We start from the raw sequence: 19,094 nt of genomic DNA, 5'->3' as shown, positions 1-19,094 counted from the left end.
AAGTTATTTGTTAATAGTCACTACTTTATTGGATGTTTGAGTTTGGTCTTAGATAATATAAGGGATTAAGTAATATAAAGGATATAACAGTGCCCAGCATAAACATTCAGTGCAGCAGGTGTATTGCTATTTCAATGGTATAACCAGAATTACAGTTCAATATATAGGCAACTCCTTAATTTTCTAATATGCTATATACATTTCTAATTACTTCATGAAATTTCACTAGTTTCCCTTTAAAATGCAGATTTAGTTTGTGTGTATATATAGATATAATACCCATCCTCTAGTAAGCACCAGTTTACTTTCAACTTTTATAAAATAAAATTTTAGATTCTATGTATGAGGGAGATCGGTACTTGTCTTTTTGTGTGTGGCTTATTTCACTTAACATAATTTCCTCCAGTTCCATCCATTTGTCACAAATGATAGGATTTCGTGCTGAATAATGGCAGGTATGTATATACATCACATTTTCCTTGTCCATTTATCATTTATCAGCTAGTGAACACTTAGGTTGATTCCATCTTGCTACTGTAAATCCATTGCAGTGAACATTGGAGTGCAGATGTCTATTTGATATACAGAATTTTTCTTTCAGTATATACCCAAGAGTAATATAGTAGGATCTTAGTTATATTTTTTGGTTGTTGTTTCTTCTGAGAATCTCCATACACACTTACATAGTGGCTATCCTAATTTATACCTCCATAAACCATTTTCCCTACATCACTTGCAATCTTTGTTGGTTTGAGAGAGGGTTTTTTGTGTGTGGTATTGGGGTTTCAACTCAAGAACTTTAGCTTACTAGGCACGTGTTGTGCCACTGAGCCACACACTCAAGCCCATCTTTTGTATTTTAACAACAGCCACTCTAAGTTGGTCACATGATATCCCTCCTTTTTTTGGTTCACATTTCCCAGATGTTGAACCCATTGTGTGATAGACTTTACAGTGTCTATTCATTTTTAGTTAGTGATTTTCTTACTGAGTAATTATATATTCTGAATGGTAACTTCTTGTCAGATTATAGTTTGCAAATATTTTGTCCCATTCTGTAGATTGTTTCTTCATCTGTTCCCTTTTCTGTGCAGAAGCCTTTTAGTTTGATGCAATTCCATTTGTTCATTTTTGCTATTGTGTCTTGTGTTTGGAGGGGTCTTATCAAAAAAATATCTTGGCCAATTTAAGGGAAGCATTTCCCCTGTGTTTTCTTCTCTTAGTTTTATTACTTACATTTAAGTCTTAAGTCTATTTACTTACATTTAAGTCTATTTTGAGTTGTAAGACTGTTATCTTTTTTAGTAAGTCAAGTTGATACAGAGCAGGATATAACTACTCATATTATCCTATTTGAAATCATTTCCTCTCTTTGTTTCCAGGAATAAAAAGGATCTAAGATTGACTGTTTTTTATTCCCTGTAAGCTTCATTCTCAGATATGAAATGGTTAGATTATGACCTTATGGATCCTTTCCTTTTTTACTGTTTTACCCTAACACTAGCCAGTGTACTGTGGGTACACAATTAAATGTTTAGTGAGTGAAGTGGTGAATGAATGAGTGAAAGAGTAGAAGTTTTATTGATTTCCCTATAGCTTATGTTTTGATAAATATCGCTCCTATTTGCCCCGGGGGCATAGCACTTGTTCATTATTAATGTGGATGTGTGTGTGTCCTCAGCTAAAATCATATTCAGTTTTATTTTTTTGGTGTTGTAAGTATACTTAGCCAAGAACCACTTATATGTTGATATTTGAAATGTGAAAGATAGTTTTGAGGATAATAATAGCTTGCTTACTCTCTTCCTCATCAGAGTTTAGGAATTTGAAGTAAACTATTAGTATGACTTGTGTGGTTTTTATATGCACCTGTACAACCATTTTGCTGGCAAATAGGTTAAGAATTCTGTTAATAGTATATCAGAAAGGTCATAGAAATATAACATATTTCAGATTTTTCTTATAAGTTTAAAATGGATCTCAGAAAAAAATGTTTCAATATCAAAATTCACAAATAGGGCCATTCGATGTTGTTATAGATTATCAAATCAAAACTTGAATTTTGATAACTTCTTTTTATTGAATTTGGCCACATTTTATGGAGGGGGAAGTACTAGATTTTGAATTCAGTGTTTCACTTGACCTATACCCCCAGCTTTTTTCTTTGTTTTTCAAATTAGGATCTTGAGTACTTTTTCCAGGGCTAGTCTCAAAATGCAATTCTATTTCTGCCACCCAAGTGTCTAGGATTCTAGGCATGTACCACTATACCTAGCTTATGATTCATTTTCTAAGATAGGATCTAACTATGTAGCCCAGACTGGCCTCAAATCCCCAGTGTTCCTGCATCAGCTCCCTAGGTGCTAGGATTTCCAGGTATCTCTCACCACACTCTGCTTCAAACAGGCCACTTTGGACCTGCATTATTTTCAGCCAGAATTACAAGTTTCTTTACTACTGTAGCACTTCCATCTGTCTTTTTTTGTAGATATCAGATGACCCTTTCTTATTGTTTCAGTTTAGGAACACGAATCTAACTAAATGTCTCATATTATGTATAGTATACTGAAACATACTGGGAACTCCACAGGTTGTACATTTGTTTCCTCTGTTTTCTTTTTTACAGTATTGCTGGGGTTGAACCTAGAGTACAATTGTTTCTTCTGGACAGTTGTTAAACAGGTATTGGTAGCACTATTCATAAAAATGCCACTTACTGTAATGCCATAAGCAAGTTATTTATCTACTTAGAATCTCAGGCTTCCCAGAACAGAAGACTGTCTTCCCAGAACTCTGAGGTCAAAGAATTTCAAGTCTGAGGCCAGTCTATGCTATATAAACAAACTTTGTTTCTCAAAGAAGTCTTCTACTCTGAAGTTCTGTAATTTCAGTGGAGTACCACTAAATGACATACAAATTATTGATATTTATCTACTCCTCCCTTTCACACAATATATATTGTATTTATATAGGTTTAAGTTCAAATTTGCTATATCTTCTTACCAGTTTAGGGGGTCTGGACTTCGTCTTTTGGTATATTATTTTTGTTTTTGTAGTACTGAGGATTGAACCTAAGATCTCATGCACACTAGATATGCACTCTACCACTGACCTACATTACCAGCCCTCTTATCAATTGAAAAGAAACGTTTAGATTTGTATTTACTTTATAATTTATAATTTCAGTTATTTTTGCTTTAAGGCAAAACTTTTTTATCAATATATTTGCAGTATGTAAAATAGTGCTTCTCAACCGAAGGCAATTTTGCTTTCCCTGAGGATCTTTCAATGTCTGGAGACATTTCTGTTTCACACCATTTGGAGGCGATGCTGCCATCTAGTCTACAATGCACAGGTTACCCCTTCCATAAAACTTTAGCAAGCCCAAAAATGAAGAGATTGAGAAACCATCTAATACATGTATTATATGTTTGCCAGCATGGTCTTAAGAGTGTCACACTTAAATAAGTAATTGCCTGCATTTTAAATCTTTATTCTTCTATATTCTTAGGGACAAGATTCTAATAATGCTAGGATGTGAGGATTTTTTATTTTTAATTAACAAACCAAGCAAAACTCTTTAGAAGTGTACAGATTAGGGTATAGTTTATTTTATATAGAATTATTCAAAACTATATTTCTAATATCATCATAATTTAATAATGAACTTTAACATTAATAGTATCCCTAAATATTAAGACTAAAAGATGGTCCTTATTTTAGTTCTAATAGTAAAACTGGGAATTTGCACTATCCATAAGCATTTTTTTGGGGGGGTGGTCCGGTCGTGGGGCCTAAACTCTGGGCCTGGGCGCTGTCCCTCAGCTCTTCAGCTCAAGGCTAGCGCTCTACCACTTGAGCCCAACGCCACTTCCGGCTTTTTTCTTTTTGCTTATGTGGTGCTGAGGAGTCGAACCCAGGGCCTCAGGCATGCAAAGCAATCGCTCTACCACTGAGCCACCTTCCCAGCCCTCCATAAGCATTTTTTAAATGAGCTATATGCTCATTTAAAACAGACACTGTTTTTTTGTTTTTTTGGGTTTTTTTTTTTTTTTGGTCCAGTTGTGGGGCCTGAACTCTGGGCCTGAGCACTGTCCCTCAGCTCTTCAGCTCAAGGCTAGTGCCCTACCACTTGAGCCACAGCGCCACTTCCGGCTTTTTTCCTTTTGCTTATGTGGTGCTGAGGAATCGAACCCAGGGCCTCAGGCATGCAAGGCAAGCGCTCTACCACTGAGCCAACTTCCCAGCCCACAGACACTGTTTTAACATGATTTAAATACAATAGTATTCAAATTTTTCCACTGTCATTGTATTTAATAGTATCAGAAGAGAAAGTAAACAATCTATCTTGCTTTTGTTAGTTTAAAAAATGTAAAATCAAGTCATCTGTCATTTCATCTTATCATTGTAATTATGTGTGTTCTCTGTTCTTGGAGCTTGAGGTTTTTCTAAGCCAAGTCATGACAGGCAATCTTCAGTCATATGAAATAAGTGAAAAATAAAGATCTACTTCCAGATGAGAAAAATGCTGTGGGGAAATTGTGAGGCTTAAGCCTGGTGTGAAACAGCAAAGGAAAGGGCGTTAGATGGGCCAGAATTCCTATAAGCAACAAATGAAAAGTAAGGCTTTGAAGATTATGTAAGGACTTGAATACTAGACTGAGACAGGTGGCAGTAAAGGAAAGCAATCATCAACTGCTAATGCTGCCCTCCTGTCCTCTCAGGCCTCTAAGCCAGAATGACAGAGGGGGAGCAGTAGAAATCAGAATGCTGACCACACAGCTCTTCTCTTCCTCTTTGAATGGTCGTATATCTCATCCATATCCACTATTAGTTTGCAGTCTAACATTGTATATACTTTCAGATCAATTTTATTCATAATAAGGAGTTTATTTATTTCCCCAAAACTGCAAAAGGCATTGTTCATGTTGGTAATTTGGTGTTTGGTTTTAGAACTCCCCATCTTTTTATTGATAGTAAATAAAATTTTGTAAGGCAACTGTTTACAAATTGTCTGCAGTACTTTGAGAAATTTTAACTGCTCCCAGATATTTGGGGTAGCCCTCAGTTTGCAATTCTCAACTGGGACACATTAAGAGGCTGAGGCAGACTTGGACTAGCCTAACATTATAGCCAGGTATGCATTTGTTTTGTGAGTTTCATAGAAATCTATGAAACTTAACAGATTTTATACGTTATATTTCCAAAAAGGTTAAGAACCTATCCTTTGGAGCAGCCTTATTTGCTTAAGAGGTGGTTATAGGGGCTCTTAATTTAGTATCTGGAACAGCATGTGTTATTCTGGGTACATTCTCAACATAATCTTTTATGATAGTGGAAGAGCTGTGGTGTCTTTTGTTTTGTTTCTTTTATTATCTAAAGCTCTCATTTCTGATGACTACAAAATCTTAGCAGAAATAGTTCTTGGTCTAACTTTTGTTTATCGAGTGCTGGGATTGAACACAGTGCCTCATTCATGCCAGACAAGCACTCTGCCACTGAGCTACATCCTCAGCCTTGTCTAATATAACTCTAATATAACATCACTTTCTGAAAACTCTCCCACATCCTCATTATATTTCTTGGGGTTTTTTGTAACTTAATTACTAAAGTTTAATACATCAAACTTAGCTAATTTTGCCAACTTAAAGTTGATAAATGTTCTACTGCAATTTTTTCTTTTTTTGAGGGGGGAATGGGGGGGAGGGGTCTGGTTGTGGGGCCTGAACTCTGAGCCAGGGCTCTTCAGCTCAAGGCTAGCGCTCTACCACTTGAGCCACAGGCCACTTCCGGCTTTTTTCTTTTTGCTTATGTGGTGCTGAGGAATCGAACCCAAGGCCTCATGCATTGCAAGGCAAGCGCTCTACCACTGAGCCACCTTCCCAGCCCCTGCAGTTTTTTCTTATGGTTTTAATGACACATGAAATACATATATGTGGGTATGAGTGTGTCTTATAATTAGTAGCATTATAGACTTAATGAGTGCTCATAGACGTAGAACATCAGTTAGTTCAAATAGAGAACAACAAAAAGAAACCTTAAAACAATGACATCCAAGTAGAAAAGCACAGATTTTTTTTTTTAAGGGCATTAGATGAGCCAGCATTCCCATCAGAAACCAGTGAAAAGTAAAGCTCTGAAGATTATGTGAGGACTTGAATAACAGGCTGAGACAGATGGCAGAAAACAGCCTGCACATTTCATTGAATGACCTAAGTAAGATTTGAGAATGAAGATCTATAGTTTTTGTTCTATAAAATAACAACTATAATAACTTTAGAATGGTTCCATTTTTCTTCTGTTTATCAGTGAACCTGCTTTGTGTGATCTGATCAAGTCCCATAATTACTTTCTTTTTTTGTTTTGTGTTTGATTCAGGTTTCTTTGGTTTGGGTTTTGTGCCATCCTGGGGCTTGACTTAGGGCCTGGGAGCTGTCTCTGAACTTTTTATTCAAGACTAGCAATCTCCCACTTGAGCCACAGCTCTACTTCTGGCACTTTTTTTTGGTGGCTAATTAGAGATAAGAGTCTCATAGTCTCATGGCCTTTCCTGCTTGCCTAGCTTTGAATAGCAATCCTCAGATCTTAGCCTCCTTAGTAGCTAGGTTTACAGACTTGAACCACTGGCATCTGGCTCCATAATTATTTTCAAAGAAATATTTTAAGCCCATTTAATTTCTTTTGTTGGTGGTGGTGGTGGTAGTCTTGGTCATAGGGCTTGAACTCAGAGCTTGGACTATGACACTCAATTTCCAGTTTTCTTGTGGTTAATTGGAAATAAGAGTCTCATGGGCTTTCCTGCCCAGCCTGGCTTCAAACTGCCATCCTCAGATCTTAGCCTCCTGAGTAGCTAGGATTACAGTGTTAGCCACCACCAGTGCCCGGCCCATTTAAATTCTTAATTGATGGATTTTGCCATTTCTAAAAGGTTACCTTCTTTTTCTATAACTATCTTTTCCATCCCTCCAGTTGGCTTTTAGATTGATTACATTACATTGCATTTAGCATGAAGACTCTGGCTCCAGCTTTTCTTTAGTTTTTTTTGTTTGTTTTGCTTTGTTTTGGATTTTTGTGGTTTTTTTGTGTTTTTTTTGTTTTGTAATACCGGATTTCGAACTCAGGCAGCCTTCTATGTCTTCTGCTGCCTATGTAGCTGAGATTACAGGTATGTGCCAGTACACACAGCTTATTTGATGACTTGGTATCTCACTAACATTTTTTTGTTTGGTCTAGCCTAGAACCATCATCTTCCCCATCTCATGACTCCAGATTTCTTTGTAGTACTTCTTTTTCTGATAGGAACCTGAAATGTACAATTTCAAAAGACACTGTGGCAAGGGGTAGGCAAATGGAGAGGGTCAAGGTCAAAATACAAAATACTATATAAGTGTGAAAAGGAACATTGAAGCTTATTAGTTCTGGATTAGGATCAAGATGCATTATATGCATAGATAGAAATGTTCAAATGAAACCCCCTTTTACAATTGATTGGTGATTATTTTTAAAGTAAGGCCCTTACTCCGTAAGGGTTGGATGAGAATTCTCAGACTCCTTTTTGTACCTTTAAGAGAGGAATGTTAAGGGGTTGGGACTTGGCTTAAATAGTTGAGTGCCTGCCTAGTAAGCATAGGCCCTGAGTTCAAACCCCAGAAAAAAAAAGAAATGATAAAAATATCTAAAGATGCATAGGTAAATTAACATAGCTAAAGCTAATCTAATTTCTTAACAATGAAATCTCTTACTAATTTGAAGCATGATATGTCTACCTTTTATTTTATTCTTTGTGCCAGTATTGGGGCTTGAACTCAGAGCCTAGGCACTGTCCTTTAGCCTTTTGGCTCAAAGCTGGCATTTTAGTTCCACTCCTAATTTTCTGGTGGTTAATTGGAGATAAAAGTCTTACAGAGGGCTGGGAAGGTAGCTCAGCGGTAGAGTGCATGCCTTGCAAGCATGAGGCCCTGGGTTCGATTCCTCAGCACCACATAAACAGAAAAAGCCGGAAGTGGCGCTGTGGCTCCAGTGGTAGAGCGCTAGCCTTGAGCTAAAGAGCTGAGGGACAGTGCCCAGGCCCAGAGTTAATGCCCATGACCAGCAAAAAAAAAAAAAAAAAAGTCTTACAGATACCTGGGCTGGCTTTGAACAGAAATCCTCCTTTCTCAGCCTCTTGAGTAGTTGTAATTATAGATGTAAGCTACTGGTACATGGCAAATCCATACCTTTTATAACTCTTCTATTCTGAAACTTGAATGAGATTTTCATTCAGTATAGTATGCTGAACCTGTTAATTATTTTTATTAAGATTTTGTGTGTGTGCATACTCATGCATTTTTATTTAGGGTGTTATAGATAAAACTCAAGACCACTCAAGCAGTCTTCCACTGAACTATGCCCCAAAACCCTTGTAAAATTCTTTAAGTTGAGATAATAGTCCTTGAGCCCACCTACATTAGACAGGTGATTGTACAGGGTAGAGAATACATGATCATAATGTATATATTTGCTTGCAATCAAAGGGGATCTGGATTGCCAATCAAAGACAAGTAATTTTGAATCCAGCACAGCTGTGATGACCTCAGTAGTAAGTACTGCAGAGGTATTACTCTGTCATTAGCAGGAGTATCGATTTACTCCTCTCCTTTCTTCTGGGTCTTTTTCTCAATTACGGCACTTCTAACTGTAACTCTGACCTGCATGATCCTTTAGGCTCAAGTCCCATTCTCCTTTGTGACTCTGTCTACCTCATGGTGCATTCTGGATAACTGGCCATTACTGGATTATTTTTTTTCTTTCTTAATTGAAATTCTGTAAAAACAAATGATAGTCGTAAGTTATATTTGGTGCCAGATACGTCATGATTGCTGATCAGGTTAAGGATATAAGGACCTAGTCCTCAGAATAGTTTCCTTCAACAGTTGATAGGCTAGAAGGAGAATAAAATTCCACATAAGACGACCATCTCGGTCTCCTCTTTAGCAAGAACTAGGGACATGATGACACCTCTCTTATAGAAACTGCCTGGGAAATTCTCCAAATGACATATTTACTAAGGATACTCTTCCATTTTGATCTTTAAGAGTTTATGGCATTTTTTCCAGGAAGTATTTCCTGCAGAATATCAAAAGCAAAAATTTTGAAACTTTGAAATGTTATAATTGCTCAAGTTGATATGTTCAAGTATATATGAGTATCTTCTACATACAGGCAAAGAAAACTTTCATTTGAAATATATTATTCTTATGAGAAAAATATAAAATCAACATAAAGTATGTAATTGACATATTATTACTATTAAATAGAAAAAATTCTTAATTTCATCATATCTACAAAAAAAAAACATGAAGAAAGAGCATGGGTTGCTATAAGTTCACCAAAAGTGAAAGTTAGTAGAATTAATGAAATTAATCAATGAGAAAGCATGTATACCTAAATAATGTACATTGAAAGTGATATTCTAACTTTAATCTGCCAAGGTTGGCGAATTTAAACATTATTTGAGAATTCATATTAAAATAGATAGAAGACAGCCTTGAAATCTTTTTTTAAATGGCATGTTTCTCACAGAAGAAGAGAGAAGAGCACTGAAGAAGAAAAAATGAATCCCTTTTCTCTCATAGAATTAGTGTGATATTGAAACTTACAAGGGCATTTTTTTCAGAACTGTCATTTTTCTATGCAAGAAGCTTACTGGAAACACATAGCTGCAATTCCAACAATAACAATGAGACAAAGAGACAGGAAGAAGGAGAGAGATGAGAGGGGGAGGACATGGAAAGGGAAGAAGAACACAGGATGTACAGAAATGTGAAAGTGTGAGGCATCTCAGTTAGCTCATTGTCTTCATGGAAGTCTTAGCTGAATATTTGTCTAGGTTCCTACTTCATGTTGAAAAAAGTTATTATCAGTTTTAGTATTTTTTGAAGTTGATTGTTACTATGTAAATTAATCCTGTGCTTGCAAACTCACTATATCCTATGTTAGAGCAGTAAAATTTGGCACATGACACAGCAGTGGCATTTGTATAAATTTATGCAATAACTAATTGGTTGTGTTACATAATTTTATTTTCCACTTGTGGTAACAAGGAGTAAATCACAAACTCTAGTAAGAAGCCAAAAACTAAATTTTGTATCTAGCCATAATGATAAAATAAGCAAAACTAACCTGAGTTGAGCCTTTTAACTTTTAAGGGGACTGTGGTAGGCAGATTTCTATCACTGAAATCAGAATCAAGCAACTTAAAAGGAGGAAAGATTTCTTTTTGGCTAATGGTTTCAGAGGTTTTAGTTCATGGTCAATTGGTTCCATTGCCTCAGCCCAGTGGCAAGCCATAATATCATGATAGGAGCATATGACCAGTAAGTAGAGAGAGGGGAGAAAGAGGCCAGGGCCCCAGTATATCTTTCAAGTGAATGCACCAAGAGTTGACAACCGAGCCTTTAGTATCTAGACCTTTGGAGAACATTTAAGATTGAAATCATAACAGAGACCTTGGTTAAAAGTATCTCACAACAGAGAAATATTTTTAAAAACCTGGAGACAGATGATAAATTTACTATCAAAAAGGTTAAATGAAATCACATTCCTTCATTGCTGTGACCAAAAAAATACATGGTGATTAATACCACTATCTTTAAAGGTTAGAAGATCTTCACGTATGCTAATGTGGATTCACTCTTGACTGCATCAAGAGGGTCATCTGGCTATACTACCAGTACAATCAGGACACGGAGTTAATCCAAAGATCATCAGCTAGTTTACATTCATAACAAGTTTGCATCTTGCCATAATTTCTATTATAGTTCCAGTATAAACACTTCTCCACTGGCTAAAACAAGCACTTTGGTTCCTACATGTCAGTGTACAGTGTTTTTTCTTAAACCCCTAGAGTTCTTACCCTAAAGTCCCACTCTAATAGTAACATAATAGAATTTCAGCAATGAGTTAAGCAAAAGACTGAGAAACTAATGTCATATTGTTTTGATAACATGATAAACTTTATTTTTAAAATCCTATTTTAGGATCTCCCATCTGTTAAAATTAATTAGTATGTTAGATGTAATTCTCTAAAACCTAGGTTTCATTTTTATCAAAATATACTGAATGTCTACTATGAAAAATAGTTGCATTATAGTTCTTTAGGATTCTCTACCTCTCTTTGGTAAGCAAATAAAAAAGGAAAATCTTATAACTTTGGTTTAACGTTCATAGGTCATTAGTCATTTTGAGTGGATTAAAATTTCTCTTAAATGGAATATTATATTTTAATATGAAATAGACATTTTATGTGTTCCTATCTGGATTTTCAAAATTCTCTCTAAGTTTATAGAGCTCTTGAGAAGTCAGCTGAAATTTACAAAACTTTTGTTAACTGAAACTTATAAAACCAATTTTCTTATAAATTCTCTGGTATCTGGAAGTGGTGCTATAGCTCAAGTGGTAGAGCGCTCGTCTTGAGCTGAAGAGCTGAGGGACAGCACTCAGGCCCAGAGTTCAAGCCCCATGATCGACCAAAAAAAAAAAAATTCCCTGGTATACTTCCTAAGCAATTATGCCAGCTATATAGACTTAAGACATTGAAATATATCAAATAGTATATAAAACAAGCTAAAGATTTACAAGTTGAATTTATTGAATCATTTAACTTGTAAATACACAAGTAAAAATAAATTCATACCAGTAGTACCTTTGATAATTCAGTACATGGTTAAAATCGTTCTTTCAGTAGTAAAGATAGATCTAGGAACACCGTAAAACATGAAAGATTTTAGAAGTATGAAGTATACTAAGTCAGTAAGATTTTTAGATTATGTAAAGTTTTGATGGTGGAAAGAAAATATAACTGACCAGAAATACTATCTTCTGAAAGAAAAGAGTGAAAATACTAGAAATTTCAGTTTATAAGAAAAAAGATAACATTTTTTGTTTGACTAAATATCTTGCTCTAAAAAAAAGAACAATTGTAAGTACTTATTAGTTTCAAAGAACGTAGAAGAAAATATTTGGCTCTTTTTTCCCCTGGTTTTTTAATTTAATTTTCAACGGAGACCTAACATAGGTATTCTAATATTTGAAGAACTGAGTCTTAAAATTGTTTTCATTGTTGTTTTCCTAGATGCGTACAGTCAGCTTTTAAGCCTTTTTAATATCTTACTGTATATCTTTTTGTTCCTCCAGTAATCGTGTAGAAGCATGGACAAGAGATGTTGCTTTCTTACTTAGACAAGAAGGCAGGCCAATGGTTAATCTTATTCCCAATAAGACTGAAGTAAGATTGATGGAAAAGGACTGGACGAATACAGACAAAGCAATAAATTGGTTAAGAACAGAAGCAAAAAATAACTCTAAACCATTTGTCCTTTACTTGGGGTTAAATTTACCACACCCATACCCTTCACCATCTTCAGGAGAAAACTATGGATCTTCAACATTTCACACATCTCTTTATTGGCTTGACAAAGTAAGTACACTGTGTGCTCAAAATGAGAAGTTAATTTTATATCTGAAGCTTATTGGGATTAGCTTATTGTTCCTCTAAGTACCTTTAAAGGAAATATGAAAACTATATATTTAATCTTAACTAGTTTGTTAAACAAACTGAACAAGGCCCTGAATTTAAACTCAGGTTCTAGTCCCCGCCTCCCTCCACCCACAAAAAAATAAGAAGGGACAATTTTACTGAATTAAGTGTTAAAACTCAGAAACCTAGCCAAGCACCAGTGGCTCATGCCTATAATCCTAGCTGCTCAGGTGGCTGAGATCTGAGGATTGTGGTTCAAAGCCAGCCTGAGCAGGAAAGTCCATGAGACTCTTATCTCCAATTAACCAAAAACAAAAAACTAAGAAGTAGAGCTGTGACTCAAGTGGGAGCACTACCCTTGACCAAAAAAACTCAGGGACAAGAAGTGGTGCTGTGGCTCAAGTGGTAGAGTGCTAGCCTTGAGCTGAAGAGCTGAGGGATAGCGCCCAGGCCCAGAGTTCAAGTCCCACGACTGACAAAACAAAAAACCTCAGGGACAGTACTCAGAATCAGCACCAAAAAAAAAAAACAAAAATAAAACACACATAAAAACAAATCTTCTGAATTAAATACATTTATATGTGGTGTGTCTATAAAAATAAGAACAGAGGGCTGGGAAGGTGGCTCAGTGGTAGATCGCTTGCCTTGCATGCCTGAGGCCCTGGGTTTGATTCCTCAGCACCACATAAGCAAAAAGAAAAAAAAAAAGCTGGAAGTGGCACTGTGGCTCAAGTAGTAGAGCGCTAGCCTTGAGCTGAAGAGCTGAGGGAGAGCGTCCAGGCCCAGAGTTCAGGCCTCACGACCGGACCCCCCCCCAAAAAAAATAAGAACAGAAAGACATTCTTAAGGGAATTCTCAGTTTGCACAATTAAGAATCATAAAAATGACCATGGAACTGCAAAATGATCTTGTCAATGGAAGAATTGAGCCTTTCTCTAAAATGTATAAAAATGTGTCAAAACAATTACAATTATTCTATTTTTTGTAAGAGAAACATAATAAAATGAGTATTTGTTTTGCCTACTGTACTGAAAACATTAAACACTGAGAGTTAAATTGTTTGCAGGTATTTGTTTTGGTTTGGTTTTTGCTGTTGTTTTTGTTAAATACTTACCCAAGAGTATTTTGAGTAAATGCTTGCCTTTTCATGGTGTGATATATGATAGTGAGTCATCATCTTTTCTATGACTTGGCAAATGGCCAAAACTGTATTCCTTTCTATATTTGGATCACTTTCAATGTTAATGTATGTCTGAGGGTCCCTTGAATGTGAACATTTTTACCAATGTCCCCTCTGTAGCATCTTTTATCCCCTTTTTTATGAGTTATATATCTCTACTATAGATAGTGGCAGTGTCAACATAATCAGGTCAGCCATTTTTCTATAATTTCATTTATATTTTTGAATTTCATTACCAGTCTTATTAGTTTTCAGTTAATATTTGCCCTTATTAAACAATTCTTTTTGATTATCCTTTGTAAAATCATGTGGATTTATCATTGTGAGACAAGTCCATTCTCCCTAGATCCTTTAGAGTAAGGCTTAACTAAATTCCAGACAGTTCTAGTCCAATCACAAATGCAAATGAAAGAGCACTCAACTATATTTACTATTTATTCCTTTATAATTTTCCTGCCCTTTTCTTCACATACTTCATAAACATTCTTTTCTCCTGTTACCAATAATTAAACATTGTGAAGTCTTCCAAAGATACCTGTTGGAGGGAAGGTATGACTTTGGAAGTATAAGTAAGTTTATTGTTTTCCTTCCCTTTTTAGGTAACTGACCAGGCCATCAAAATCCCAAAGTGGTTGCCTTTTTCAGAAATGCACCCTGTAGATTATTACTCTTCTTATACAAAAAACTGCACTGGGGAGTTTACAGACAAAGAAATCAAGAATATTAGAGCATATTATTATGCTATGTGTGCTGAGACAGATGCCATGCTTGGTAGGTAAAATAATAAGCAGTTACATGAAGAAAATATAATACTTTTCCACAAACTGATTGTGCTGGTTGGGACTTGCAGGAATATCTTCATATTTTTCTTACAACTGTTGCTTAGATACCTCAAACTTAAAACTATAAAAGTACTGGCACAAGCCAGGCAGCCGGTGGTTCACACCTGTAATCCTAGCTACTCAGGAGGCTGAGATCTGAGGATCACAGTTCAAAGCCAGCCTGAGCAGGAAAGTCCATAGACTCTCATCTCCAGTTAACCACCAGAAAACCAGGAGTGGCATTGTGGCTCAAGTGGTAGAGTGCTCACTTTGAGCTGAAGAGCTCAGGTGCAGTACCCAGGCCCAGAGTTCAAGCCCCATGACCATCAAAAACAACAACAACAAAAAAAATACTGGCACAAAATAATTGGATAACATGAATTAATAGTTGAATAGAAAGCTCTTATCTTTTTATAAATCCCTTGATTCATAAAAATGTTCAGCTTTGTTCAGATGTAGTCATAGAAAGTTAACATTTACTTGAAACAAAACATTATATTGACCTTAAAGAGGTATCAGCATTTAGCTGAAGAAGGCTCACATATGATAGATAGCTCAGCCTAGTTTCTGAGGAACAAGAAATAACTTAGTCTTGTGACTCCTTCTAACTTGTAATACTTGTAGAAAATCCATTTTCCTTAGACCTGTTAGACTTTAGAACAAGGCTTAACTGAAGCTGAAGTCAATCTCCCCATGTGATTCTGAACCAGAATCATACTGAATTTCTGTCATTCAGACTCAAGATTAGTTCAAAAAACAAACATGCCTATATAAAATGATTATAGTAGAATTTTTCCTATTCAGTTGTAGAGTTATGAACAGTTTTATTCATATAATGAGAAATCTTGTTTTTTTACGTAGCAGGTTTTTTTAATCATACCATCACTTAATTTATTTTGCTATGTGTTGGCATAATCGCACTAGTGAGGTTTGGGTAGCTCCTCTTCCATGAAGACTAAACACTGGAGTAAACAGAGTGGTTTTTTTTATTTTTAAAACATTTATTGGGTGAACAGGCAATTCCTTAGCACAACTACTGGAAGGAAAAAAGGAGGGAAGGAAGGACAGAAGAACAGAAGGAAGGAAGGAAGGAAGGAAGGAAGGAAGGAAGGAAGGAAGGAAGGAAGGAAGGAAGGGAGGGAGGAAAGAAGGAAGGAAGGAAAAGAAAATACAGAAGAAAGTCAAAAATGAATAAATTACAATCTTTATAACATTGTGATATTTATAGTTATAAGTACATGCATTAAGTACATGTATTAAAGGGCCATAAGGACTTTCCTAGTAATCTATACAAGTAAGGCTTTAGGTAAACTTCTTTAGTAATAAATCTATAACATCTATTGACTTGTACTTCATTGATATAGTCTCCTGTTAAGGAATGTTTGTGCCTTAGAAATTGGTTTTAAGGGACTGGGAAGGCGGCTCAGTGGTAGAGTGCTTGTCTAGCATGCATGAGGTCCTGGGTTCGATTCCTCAGTACCACATAAGCAGAAAAGCCGGGAGTGGTGCTGTGGCTCAAGTGGTAGAGTGCTAACCTTGAGCTGAAGAGCTCAGGGACAGCACCCAGGTCCAGAGTTCAAGCCCCACAACCAATTAAACAAAAAAGAAATTGGTTTTAAAAGCTTGCAACAATCCATTCATATCTACTAAGATGAAATACTGCATATTTAATGGCTGCTACAGGGAGTGTGAAAATAATACTAATGTTAAAGTAATTTTCAGGGAAAAATTACCAATTTACATATTTTAAGTTACAAAGTTTATGGAATATATTTTTCTACTTGAAGGAACATTGATCTGGTGACCAAATTACATTATTATTCATTATGCTTGTTTAAGAAGCATTTAGTGGGGCTGGGAAGGTGGCTCAGTGGTAGAGCGCTTGCCTAGCATGCATGAGGCCCTGGGTTCGATTCCTCAGCACCACATAAGCAAAAAGAAAAAAGCCGGAAGTGGCGCTGTGGCTCAAGTGATAGAGTGCTAGCCTTGAGCTGAAGAGCTGAGGGACAGCGCCCAGGCCCCACAACCGGACCCCCCCCCAAAAAAAGAAGAAGAAGCATTTAGTTCTAGGTACTTCCTGGGGCATCATACTGAATACTCCCAAGAGTTACACCTTAGAGCTAAAGATATGGCTCAGTGGCAGAACTCCTGCCTAGCAAGTGAGGCCCAACAATCAAACCCAGTAGTACCAGAGAGAAAGAGAGAGGACAGAGACAGAGAGAAACATGAACATACGTTAATAGAAAACATGCTAAGCTCTTCATATCAGCACCTTTCCATTCTCACCTAGAATGTTCTTTCCGTTGCTCTGTCTGTGACTCATTCTCAGTCTTTAGCTTTCATCTCAAATTATACCTCATCATAGATGTCTTTCCCAGTAAACCAGACTCATCATTCTATTTAATCTACGTTTTATATTGTTTACACCTTAATATTCATTATGTTTTCTGTTTACTTTTATACCATTTGTCTCCTCATGAGGGCAGCATTTTGATCAGCATTGCTTCTTTGGTGCCTAGCATTTCACCCATAGTGGCTGGCACATAGTAAGTACTGGATAATATTTAAGGAATGAGCATAAACACCACAGATTACAATATTGTTATTATAACTGCAATCATATACATCTTATAGGAGGTTGGGCTAACTGTAGTTCACTATACCTATGCATCATATACATCTTAAGAAGCATCCTGAAATCTGGGCATTGGTGGCTCACACCTATAATCCTAGATATGTGGGAGGCTGAAGTTGGAAAGATCGTAGTTCAAGGTCCACCCCAGCATACAACATGAGCTCTGTTCTCAACCAACACATAGTCAGTGTGGTGTGCACCTGCCATCCTGGCTATGTGGCAAGCTGAAATAGAGAGGATCTGTTTCAGCAGAAAAATTAGTAAGACTCTGTCTCAATGGAAGAAACTGGGTATGGTGTCATATGCTTGGACATTTGAGCTACAGTGGGAAAATTGTATTAGTTGGAGGACAGCATAAGCACATGCCTGAAGGAAAAATAAGTGCAAAAAAAAAGAGCTAGAAGTACAGCTCAGTGGTAAAGTGTCTGCCTACCATAAGCACAGGGGCCTATCTTCAACTCTAGTACAAATTTATGTATCATTCTGACAAATTTATGTATCATTCCAAACTTATAGGGCAGAATTACTTAATGTGGTAGAATAAAACATGAACTAAACACAGATTAATAGATTTATCTTGATTTCATTGTAGGTGAAGTTGTTGTGACTCTTCGTGAGCTAGAACTTCTTCAAAATACTATTGTCATCTATACTGCAGACCATGGAGAGCTGGCAATGGAACATCGGCAGTTTTATAAAATGAGCATGTATGAAGCCAGTGCCCATATTCCACTTGTGATGATGGGACCAGGAATTAAGGCCAACCACCAAGTATCAAATGCAGTTTCTCTTGTAGATATTTACCCTACTATGCTTGGTAAGTAAATATTCCTTTGTAACAATGCTGAAGAATGAATAAGCAAAGTAGTCATAGGTCCTGATGATTTGTTTACACTTTGAACAACTTATTTAACTCTAAGTAAAGTTCATAGTCTGAGCAATAAGCACAGTAGTTGTCAGATTTGAGTGTCCTTCATTCACTTTAGTCATTTTTCTTTCAATAGATTCATAATCAGGATATGACTATATAGAGTAAACTACCTATGATACTTAGGTACATAACTTTTTAAATAATTGTTATGTCATTTGGATGACTACCCTCTTCCTAAAATCTAAGCATTTCCTTTCCAGGTTATTCTACCTACTTTAAGACTATTAAATTTGTAAAGGGTAAGAAAGGTCCTTTAATCTGAAAATGTCACCATTTTTCCTCAAAATTCTTTTGCTAGTTTTGTATTAGTTTCTTTTTTCTTTTCTTTTTTCCTTTTTCTTTGTCAGTCATGGCTCTTGAACTCTGGGCCTGGACGCTGTCCCTCAGCTCTTTAGCTCAAGGCTAGCGTTCTACCATTTGAGCCTCAGCACCCACTTCCAGTTTTCTGGTGGTTAATTGGAGATAAGAGTCTTACAGACTTTCTTGCCTGGGCTGGCTTTAAACTATGATTCTCAGATCTCAGCTTCCTGAATAGCTAGGATTATAGGCATGAGCCACTGGCACCCAGCTCCTTATTAGTTTCTTAATATCTACACGCATAGCTCTAGATCTAAAACAGCAACATGTAGATTGCAATACTTAGCATTTTGTTGATAATACTAGAATAATATCATCAAATTCAAAGGAATTTATATATGGTTGGTTTCTATCTAACTGAATACTTTAAATTCATTAGTATTTACATACTGTAAGTCCTCTGTTCTGTGGCACTATCAATTAAAAAACTACCCTCAACTTGTAAAATTTTGGTGAAAGACAAACATAAATTTCTCTAATTTTAGAAATATTAAAACATGAAGGACACATGCTTAAAGACAGAAGTCCTTTTTATCTTCTATTATGAGGTCTTTGCCTTTATTTAACAAATCAAATTCTTTATAGGTAATTTAAATTAGTGCCCTCTCCTTTTCTCTTTTGTTTCATATCATATCTTTATATCTGAATATCAT

The 19,094-nt window shown here is 36.2% G+C and overlaps 2 protein-coding genes across 3 annotated transcripts in view; one reads left to right on the top strand and one right to left on the bottom strand.

Moving 5' to 3' along the window:
* Nucleotides 1–19,094, bottom strand: part of Skic3 (SKI3 subunit of superkiller complex) — a 148,956-nt gene that overhangs the window by 97,353 nt on the left and 32,509 nt on the right. The window lies entirely within an intron of this gene.
* The window catches only part of Arsk (arylsulfatase family member K), a 32,576-nt gene that overhangs the window by 5,808 nt on the left and 7,674 nt on the right, over nucleotides 1–19,094 (top strand). For both annotated transcript variants that reach the window (XR_011373721.1, XM_070031058.1), the window contains exons 4-6: nucleotides 12,175–12,457; nucleotides 14,297–14,468; nucleotides 17,746–17,970. Coding sequence is in view for 1 of the 2 variants with exons in the window: in XM_070031058.1 (XP_069887159.1) it covers nucleotides 12,175–12,457; nucleotides 14,297–14,468; nucleotides 17,746–17,970 (680 nt within the window). In the remaining variant the exon portion in view is untranslated. The remainder of the gene's footprint in view (nucleotides 1–12,174; nucleotides 12,458–14,296; nucleotides 14,469–17,745; nucleotides 17,971–19,094) is intronic.

Source organism: Dipodomys merriami, unplaced genomic scaffold, assembly GCF_024711535.1.
Source record: "Dipodomys merriami isolate MVZ:Mamm:240054 unplaced genomic scaffold, mDipMer1.0.p SCAF_20, whole genome shotgun sequence".
Lineage (NCBI taxonomy): Eukaryota > Metazoa > Chordata > Mammalia > Rodentia > Heteromyidae > Dipodomys > Dipodomys merriami.
Note: the sequence above shows the minus strand (reverse complement) of the source record. Positions and strands in the feature narration are given on the sequence as shown.